At 32.1% G+C, this 10,700-nt stretch overlaps 1 protein-coding gene across 1 annotated transcript; it reads left to right on the top strand.

The window, feature by feature from the left end:
- The first annotated feature begins 585 nt into the window (after window positions 1-585).
- LOC114423822 (transaldolase-like) lies at window positions 586-4,786 on the top strand. The gene is made up of 7 exons (XM_028390719.1): window positions 586-864; window positions 2,048-2,219; window positions 2,390-2,439; window positions 2,983-3,283; window positions 3,580-3,768; window positions 3,873-4,055; window positions 4,223-4,786. Exons 1-7 carry the CDS (start codon window positions 686-688, stop codon window positions 4,466-4,468), a joined length of 1,320 nt encoding a protein of 439 aa, XP_028246520.1. The 5' UTR covers window positions 586-685; the 3' UTR covers window positions 4,469-4,786.
- Window positions 4,787-10,700: the final 5,914 nt, after the last annotated feature.

The following is a 10,700-nucleotide window of genomic DNA, read 5'->3' as shown; positions in this document are numbered from 1 at the left end:
AGTGAAAGATTAGAGGATAGACATACATCTATTTTAAAGTGAGCAAGTGATTTTGAAGATACTATATATTTATAATAATTAATAAGAGAACTAATAGTTGAAATTATAATTATAACAACAAACTATAAAGTTATTATAAACTTTATTTATCTTTTATCCTAAGAAAAACTGAATCCAGGCCTGTGAAGCATGTCTGACCAAGTAGGAGTAGAATTTCAATTTTCATAAACATTTCCCAAACACGTTCATGTGTGAAGTTAAATAGATGCCTTCTAAGTTCTAACAACCCCTTTCATATTTCATATAAAAAAATGTTTGGAAATATATATATATATTTATAATTTATGGAAATATATATTTGGACTAACCGATAATATTCAAATTAGGGAGAACAGGTGAATAGAAATTTGAAAACACTATAGTCAGTCAATCAATCAACATGAGAAAATAAAAAAATAAAATGAATAGCGTAACGCATTACGCACAGTAGATGGCGGCTAGGAGACGAAACCAATGGCAAGATTCCTATATTACCCCTTTGGCACCTCTTATTTGGTTGCCCTGCCTCTGGCTTTTTAGTCAACGAAAAGGTGCACCAACTTTCCCTCTACCAAATCTCATAAAAACTAATAAGTTAATATCATGATATAAATCGAACCACCTACTTGGTGTCTTGCAATTCCCAATGGCCTCCATTTTCAAGCTCTCAACGCCATCTCCAGCTGCTTCCTTATCAGAAGCGCTTCGCCCCAGAGATTCTCGCTTCCTCTCCTTCAATCCTTCTTCCAACGCTATTAATTACAAAATTAACCTCTCCGCTTCCCTCCGATCCATTCACTCCCTCCCTCTTAAAACCTCCTTGCGGTAAGTTTTCTCTGATCTCTCAATACACTTTCTCTTATCGCGATTCGTGCTTGTTTCCTTTGTGATCTTTCTCACCTTCGCTTGATCTATTACTCCACATGCACCTCTTTTATTTTTTATTTTTTATTTTTTTCCTCATTGACCCCGAAGTTTAAATTAACAGCGATCGATCGCCATCGTAACTATCGAAGTGTCTTGTTAGGGCGTGTTTGGTAGGATGCGACCCGAGTATAGGAAAGTTGGTAGCTGCTACAAGTTGAGTTTTACGGAAGAGTGAAAATGGAATGTGTTATGCTTTTCTTTTCTTTTTTTCCCTAAAATTTTCATTTCGAAAATTTGCATGAGGTTCATTTTTATCCGTAAGCTTGTTAGAATAATGCTTCACTGCAGAATTTTTCTTTACAGTTTTTGTGCGAGTTGTGTTACTATAACTCGGGATTGCATGCAGCGGATCTGGGACCCTAAGTCAGGGCACAATCTATTTAAAAATAAAAATAATTATTATCATAAAAGAGGTAAAAAAAATTAAGGACTGAGGGTTCAAATATATAAAATTAGGTGGTGCAAAATATACACATTCAAGATATTATTTATATGTAATTTTTTTAAAAGTGAGGGGTGCAAGTGCACCCCCTCATTCATATGTGATCCGCCACTGGTTGCATGCTAACTAACTATGATGCACAGATAGTGTGTATCTGATACGATACCTTATTATTCTAAAAATATATAGGACATGATACGAGGAAGATACATGTCTAGATAAGTAAAAAAAATCATAAAACATATTAACTATATAATTGCAATTTTGCAAATTCATATTAAGAAAATACTTATTGGACATTACTAAAAGCAATAAAAATTATATATTCATTATCATCAAAATTCACTTTCTATTGTCTACAAATAGGAAGAGTGTCATTCTGATTCCTTTCCTGAAATTATCCGTAACTAGGACAAATTTCATTTTTGGTTCATCAAGGGCAATGCTTCTATGTTTCTATATTATGCATGCTTCTATGTCTCATGTAAGCTTCAAAGAGCTTGTAAGAGTCATAATAAGCCTATATAAGCTTCCTATAAGCTCTTCAAGTGACAATTAGTTTGAAGGTGTAGTATTGTTTCTTATCTTAAACTGCTCATGTAGGAGGCATATATTTGATGCTTGATTGTCTTCATTCAGGATCAAATGCTCCAAAACTGATGGGAATGGAAGTCCTGCAAAGAGGACAGTGCTTCATGATCTTTATGAGAAAGAAGGGCAGAGTCCATGGTATGATAATCTCTGCAGACCTGTTACAGACCTTCTTCCTCTTATAGCAAGTGGTGTCAGAGGCGTCACTAGCAACCCTGCGGTAATAATTTTTTTCTTTTCTTTGGGTGTTGTTCCCCATGTGTAGATATTGCTAATAATGCAGAAATCAAAACCGATTAATGTTTCAAACACTTATTCTGAGTTATAACATCTTGCTTTAAAATTGCTTGTTTTAGTATTCTAAACTGCTGTCTGTATATGTGATTGCAGATTTTTCAGAAAGCTATCTCATCATCGAATGCTTACAATGATCAGTTCAGGTACCATCAATATCTTTTATTTATTCTGAAATTTCTTCTTTCAAACTTAACAGCCAGTGTGGCGGACAGTGGACTACAAACTATGGGGCGTGGACACATAATATTTTGTCTGTCTATAGTGTGTCTTTTAAGTGTATTGACCCATGTTTGGCATAGATTTTCTCATGGGAAACATCTGGTTTTTTTCAAAAGCTCACACATGGAGCTGGAAAAAGGAAGTGCTTGTTTCTTCAAATTAAATTGAAATAAACATGCACTTACATGTAGTTTTGTCAGTCTATTCATAAAATATGTTTAGTGTAGTAAACTACACTAAGGCTATACTCCTTATTTCCTATTTTTCATGGTAGCGGCCGCTCTTCGCAGCATTATGTATACTGTTGTGTCTGCTTTAGGCCTTGTATTCCTGAAAGTTTAATGAATACTGTTATTACAAGAAGAAAGATATTAAAAGGAAAAATAAAATAATTTTTTTTGGTCTCATATGTTAATAATTCTCTAATTGTTCTTAAATTGCTAAAATCATATTATTCAATCATGCAGGGAACTTGTGCAAGCAGGGAAAGACATTGAAAGTGCATATTGGGAACTTGTAGTGAAGGATATCCAAGATGCTTGCAAACTATTTGAACCAATCTATGATCAAACAGATGGTGGTGATGGCTATGTTTCTGTTGAAGTATCTCCCAGGCTCGCTGATGACACTGAGGGAACCATAGAAGCTGCAAAATGGCTTCATAAAGTGGTTGATCGCCCCAATGTGTATATTAAGATTCCTGCTACAGAGGCATGTGTGCCTTCAATTAAGGAAGTTATTGCTAATGGGATAAGTGTGAATGTGACGGTAAGTTTGTGCCACATCCTTTCATGTAATCTGCAAATTAAATATATTAGTATCATATATTGTTATGATATGCTGTTCTAGGTTGGGTTATTAGCTACTTGATAAGTAACTGTGTAGATATTGTCATTACAAAAATAACAAATACAATTATTTTAAGCCCGTTCTGGTTAGAATTGAGGTTGCATCTAAAAGAAAATCGAAAACTAAGTCTCCAACTGTCCTGACGAGTGTTGTCTGACTTGATCTCTTTTACTTTCATGGTTCAAGTCTTGATATTCTGGTATTTGTATGCACAGCTGATATTCTCTCTTGCAAGATATGAAGCTGTAATAGATGCTTACTTGGATGGTCTTGAGGCATCTGGGTTAAATGACCTCTCTAGAGTTACAAGTGTTGCCTCTTTCTTCGTCAGTAGAGTGGACACTCTCATTGACAAGGCCCTTGAGAAAATTGGCACCCCAGAGGCTCTTAATCTACGTGGGAAGGTAACTGTTTATTGTTTTCCAAACTAATTTCTATTCTTGGCTTTGGATTTATTACACTTTCAAATGTCAAATATGCTCTTCGGATTGCATATTGAATTTTACAGGCAGCAGTAGCCCAAGCAGCATTGGCTTACCAGCTCTACCAAAGGAAATTTTCTGGTCCAAGGTGGGAAGCTCTAGTTAAAAAAGGGGCCAAGAAGCAAAGGCTCCTTTGGGCCTCAACCAGTGTAAAGAACCCTGCCTATTCTGACACCTTATATGTTGCTCCTCTTATTGGACCCGACACTGTAAGCCATCATTTTTTTTCACTTTGCCAATTTTTTATAATTATGTTCGAGTTGATCTAAAACAAATATTAGGATTAGCTTTAAAGGACTTGTTTGTGTTAAAGAAACTTAAAAACCATAGTTTCCTTTGCTGTATCTCATCATAGCAATACCTTGTTACTTTCCAGGTATCAACCATGCCAGACCAAGCCCTTCAAGCATTTATTGATCATGGTACCGTATCCAGGACAATAGACTCAAATGCATCTGAAGCTGAAGGAATATACAATGCTCTCCAGAAATTGGGTATTGACTGGAGCTTTGTTGGTTCCCAGCTTGAACTTGAAGGAGTGGACTCGTTTAAGAAGAGCTTTGACAGCCTCCTGGATTCTCTGCAAGAGAAGGCAAACTCTCTTAAGTTGGTCAGCCACTGAAGTTTGAACGTCATGGTTAGTAATGCAGTGCTGTGTATGATGGCATCTATGGATTAATAAAAGGCAGCGGCTGTGCATTTTGTGCTGCTGCAAATGTGCTTCATGGAGTCATTTATTTAGACGATAGTGATACAATGTAAATGGGAAAAATTGTCCGCTTCAAGTCAAGCGTTTTGTTTTTTCCCCACTATACAATGGTTGTGCGTTTATGTTTAAAAGTCTTACATTTTAGTTCGAATTTTTAATTAAAATTTTGTTGTGATCAATAACACAACTCATGCATGTTTAACTAATAATAAATTGAGGGCAGTTCACCAAGTCGCTTCCCTTAGGCCAGAGACAGCGAAAACCACACAAGGTCGTAAGGGAAATTGGGATTTGGGAAAGCTATCTCCTTTCAGCAATTGCTTCCTGCACCTCCAGACTTGGTTCTTGCACCCGGATCTAGAATGTAATTTACATTCCGGATTAGTCATTGCTGAATGTCAAATTTTACATTTTGGATTACATTCTGAATGAGGGTTTCTGGAAGTTTAAAAAGGTGTCTACAAATTCGGAGGTGCAGAAAGCAATTTCCCTTAACTATGCAACGAGATTCAGCCTTAAAGAACAGTCCCAAACCCAAATCGAGCAAAATTGCAAACCCAAATTGAACAAAATTGCCTCTAATGGAAATTTCTTGAAGAATTTCTTAAGAGAATAAATTATTTCTTACAATTTTTTTTTCATTGGTTAAAAATAAGATTTATATATTTTGCTAGGGACTATTTTTTAGTAATAAAAAAATATATATCTAACACATGAAAAATATGAGTTTCTTACCATGAGAGCAAAATTGTGTATGAAACCCTAAACATCATAATTAAGTGAAAATAAAAAAAAAATAATAGTTTGAGTTTCTTAACATGAAAGCAAAATTGTGTATGAACTTCTTATAAAGACATTTTTTTAAGTTTCTTACCATGAGAGCAAAATTGTGTATGAACTTCTTATAAAGACATGACAATGTAGAGACCATAAAAAGTAACTTAAGAAATTTTCATTAGAGATGCTTTAAGAAAATTATGTTTTGTGGACCAAAAAAACGGATTGTTCCTTCACTTCACCTATATCTTTTCTTTTTCTTTTGGTTATATTGATCAAAATGAGCTGAAAGTTAAAAGCTAATAAGTAGAAACTGAAAAGTTAACTTATTAAATTTTAAGTGTTTAGTAAAACTAACTGTTGAAGTAGCTAAAAAGTGTAAAATGACAAAAAAAATCATGATTTATTTTTTAAAAAAATTAACAAGATAAATGAATAAAAAAAAATAAGGTTAAAAGTGAAAGAAAATATAAAAAATTATAAGTTAGAAGCTAACATTTTATAAAATGTATTTTAAGTAAGATTTTAAAAAACACTAGAAGTTACTAAAAAACTTATTTACCAAATAGTTAAACAAGTTTTTCAACTAGTAGAAAAAGTTTAAAATTAGTTAAAATGTCTTACCAAACATAGTCTTTATCTATTTTTTTCTATCAAATCATATCAATCACTTATCATATCTACATTTCTCTCTTGTCTTTCAAGGTGTAAAATATCATTGGGATGTACATAAATCTTTTTCCTAGTATAGGTTGTGCTTATAAATTTTTTCTATAAGAATTTATAGGAGAAAGAAAAGGAAGATAAAATAAAATAATTTTTTTATATGGGCTAAAATTAATTTATATACTTGAATGTTTATAAAAGTATTTTTATTAATGGGAAAATATATTTAGATATCCAAATGCTAATAAACACCTAATGAGAGAAAAAAAATATAAAAATACAAATATGATAGGTGATATAATGTGATAGAAAAAGAAAAATAAAGATAAATAAAAAATTGTTGATGAAATATTTAAAACGAAAGAATGTGTAAATATCATTACCTTTTATTTAATTTGTTTAAAAGTTGAGGTCACAAGTTAAATATAATTTATTGTTATTTTACTTTTGTTTTCTAAGTACTTTTTATTGTTCGAAGGGAAAAAGGAGAGTAATATTAGAGCTACATTGATGTACAGAAAAACCAGCACAAATTTTCATGTTTTCCTCATGAAGTCTTTATTTTATAACTTAGACTTAGATGCAGCTAGAAGTACAATAGTATAAATTCTACTTACAAGTTACAAGAGTATTGCAACATAATAAGGTCATGTTGAAATTGTGTTTATCTCATTCCTGATAATAAAAAAAAAAGGGTGAGGTATAACGTGACCAATGATGGGTACGAGAGGATTCATTTCAGAGAAGTGAAAGGTTAAAATCTGGATTGGCTTGTGTGGAGAAATAGGACCATATCATTGAAGTAGAAGAATTTAAAACCAAGCACAAAATTTCAAGCAACTGTCCTATCCCCACCTTCCAATTCAGATGGAAAATTATGTGCATCCACATTTTCATGCTGAACCAACCCAAAGTTCTTAAACAAAACGATAATGGGAATAAGAGTTAGAATAAATTACTACTACTAACATGCAGGCACCAATCAATGACAGCAGGTGACCATAAATGGATTCTCTTCAATCGCTTCCAATGATGTTGTGTAGTGTTACCGCCATTTATTGTGCATGGCTGGTTTCAACGTGTTAGTTGAACCTTCCTTTAATATGGCCGCTTTTCCCTAACTGTATCAAAAGATCATGTGTTAAGAATGCCTTCTCTCTTCACTGTTCAACCTTGTATTCATACACAATTCATTCAGTTTCCATTGAAATCTTAAATATCTTTTTGGTGGATTTTAAAGTTTCATATCATTCTCAAGATTTTTTTCATTTTTTACTCCAATAGTAAATCTCATTTTGACAGATTCTTCAACTTATTCTATATGTCAGTGACCATAGGTGCAGATGAAATTTGGATGGGGATCTGCATTTGGCTCACTGGCAATTGCAATGGGTATATCTAACATGGTGTTCTTCGTAGCTACGAGTATTGGGTTGCTGCTTTAAGAAAGAGAAATGCCTCTTTTGGTAGCAGTGAGTTCATAGGCCTGTATGATTTGAGGTTTGCAATTGAAAGAAGACGGTGCTAATCCCAGTCCTTGGAGGCTGTGTACTGTTACTCAAGTAGAAGAAGTGAAGATCCTTATCAAACTTATCCCCATACCAGCTTGCAAAATCATGCTCAACGCCCACTTGGGTCGCTTGAAACTCCCAGTTACATGCATGCCTGTGTTCCCAGGCCTCAGTGTTTTGCATTAATTGTGGGGTTGTTGGAATTTTTATACGAAGAATCCCCTGATGCCATGAAGAGCATAGGCTCTGCTTATGCTGCACCGGCTGGTGGCTTGGGTTGTTTTGTGGACACTATCATAAACAACATCATTAAATCTGCCACAAGGCCAACCATCTTGGTTGTCTCAAAACATCAACACTGCCAGGTTTGATTACTTTTACTGGCTTCTCACGGCTTTGAGCGTAGTCAGCTTCGACATCTTCGTATATTCGGCGCATAGATACAAGTACAACAAGTTCATGAGATGGAGAAACACAAAGTGCTGTCTTTCTTCCATCAAGATTTTCAATATTAAGTCGTCATAGGGATCGAAAACGCAAACTAGCTACGGACATAAGATAATGGATTAGGTTGTCAAGGACGATTATTCCGCAATTAAACACTTACATGTAAGCATAGATGAAAACGAGATAATTGCATGAATGTTTTTTTTTTTTTTTATAAAGATTTATGCAAGTGATTTGAATTGCACTGATTTTTTTTTAAATAGTTTAAAACAATAACAGAGTTCCTTGATCATGCTTCGCATGCTTTGAGAAATTCACATAATCATTTTCATTATATAATTCTGGATAAGTAAACTTGCATACAAGTTAGGGGGAAATTGAATATATATATATATATATATATATATATATATATATATGTATATATATATATATATATATATATGGGTATTAGTATTACACTCGAGTAATTTAACACACGCTATGCTACCCATACAAGTCATACAAAAATCATTCTTGCCATACTTCCGCCACTGGTAAGTAGTAACTCTGTATACAGTGACTGATCTTTATCTTTATATAACATGAGTTATTTAAATGAGACCACTTTAGACTAGTGCAGTTTTGGTAGTGTGTATTGTTTTTGGGACTTGAGCATCTATAAGCTGTTATCTTCTTTTAAAAAAAAAATAATTAAAAATTAAGATATAAGTGTTTTTTTATACTAAAAACAACTGTTCGTGTGGTTAGTACAAAACTAATTTTGTACTCATCAGCATTTCCCTATTTGTATCTATTTAAGTGAAGAATAGAATTACAAATGGTGTGGGCATATGGACAATTGAATAAAATTGAAAGGGAAAAGACGAACATCAGTTAGTTACTACTTGTAGGATACAGAATAACAGACTTGAGGCATTTGATAACGAGGAACCAAATCCAAAACACTTACTTTTTTTAGGTGAGTAGAGTGTTGGGCTGCACGTAAATTGGCCCTGTCTCCACCTTAAACAGTCTTGTGATTGCCGAAGCTTTTTTTTTTTTTTTTGTGGTACTAGTGACATACATATAAATATCAAAAACACAAAATAACACTTAAAAATGAAATTATAATGAATTCAATATTTAACAAAAAATTACGTTCAATTAACGTTATAAAATTTTATAACATTTATCTCCGTATTGATATAGATATTAAAGTTTTAAAATTATAAATTGATATATATATATATATATATATATATATATATATATATATATATATATATATTAATTTAAATAATTATTTATGTGTTAAATTCTTCTAATTTTAGTTTAAACTATATAGGATATAATTTATTGATATGCATTATATCAAAAACATTTCTCTCCCATATATTTAAACTTAAATGATTTTTATCTAACTTTAATTATCCATTTAGTTTCTATAGTTTCCAAACTTATCTCTTTTAGTCTCTAATTAATTTAGAGTTTCAAGTCAAAAGATAAGGTATATGCACATTGAGAATTGAATTTTTATCACTAAGGTTTAAGTGACTTAAATACAAAGTGAAAGATTACATTTTACTATATATGAACCTTAGTTGAATAGATGCATTGAAAGTTATTTTTGTTTTAACTTCTAAGAGAACTTATTCATTATAGTTAATAGCAATCTTCGCTGTAAATAGAAAAAAGAATTAGTGGAGAAACACAACACATATAGATAGAGTGTGTGTGAGAAAAGAGATTGTGAAATAAAGTCACTTTATTGAGAGAAAAAAGTCTTTGTGTGAGAGTATTATCATTTCTTGTAACCATTAAGTGAGATACTCAGGTTTGTAGAGTAATATACTATTTGGGGTGTGTTACAATCTTATAATAGTAAAAATATTTTTGAGATGGTTTCGTGGACATAGACAAAAAGTGTTGAACCACGTTAAATTCTTGTGTTTGTAATCTTTGTGTGTGTTCTCACGACTCTTTGTGTGGGTGTGAATAATTTTATTTGAGGGAGTGTTGATTAGTCAACAGTGGTACCAGAGCGTTGATTTTTCAACAATTAATAAGTGAATTTTTTAGTCCCTAAAATTTATATTTTAATTTCCAAAAATTTTCAACCATTAAAATTCTTTAATTAATGGAGTTAAAAAAATTTAACAGTATAGACCTTTTAAGAATTAAAATGTAAACTTTAAGGATTAAAAAAATTCACTTATTAACTATAAAGACTAGAAAGGATAAGTTTGAAAACTATAAGAATTAAATGAATAATTAAACTTTTTTTTATCTAAAATTAAACTCTTATCATTTAAATATAGGATTTACTAACTTAACTCACTTATTTTTTTAGAAGGAGTAAACCTTGAGTGTATTTTAAGAAAATTTATAATTATAATTTTTTAGCTTACTTCTTATAAAGGTAAACTAACTTAATTTTATAATTAGTGAATCTTGGAGATGAAAATGTTTATAGTATATAGATTTGATGTTTTATAGTAATGTGTAATGGGATGATGCTGTTAGATGCATCTGAATCGAACAAAAAGTTGGGCATGAAGAACACATGGTATATATATGATCTGCATGTTTAAAATGGTAGTAGTATTTAATTACTCCGAATTATCTGCTGAACCAGTCAAGTTAAACTACAAGAAAAGCGCAAGTGGCAGCCAGAGCTGAAAACAAAGGAAATAGGTCGGAGAAGACATTTACCAAAATTTTTGGTCGGAGAAGATATTACCATTTAACAGAGGAATAATTAG

Source organism: Glycine soja, chromosome 8 (genome assembly GCF_004193775.1).
Source record: "Glycine soja cultivar W05 chromosome 8, ASM419377v2, whole genome shotgun sequence".
In the NCBI taxonomy this organism is placed as follows: domain Eukaryota; kingdom Viridiplantae; phylum Streptophyta; class Magnoliopsida; order Fabales; family Fabaceae; genus Glycine; species Glycine soja.
The sequence above is the reverse complement of the archived record's forward strand: the minus strand, read 5'-3'. Positions and strand labels throughout refer to the sequence as shown.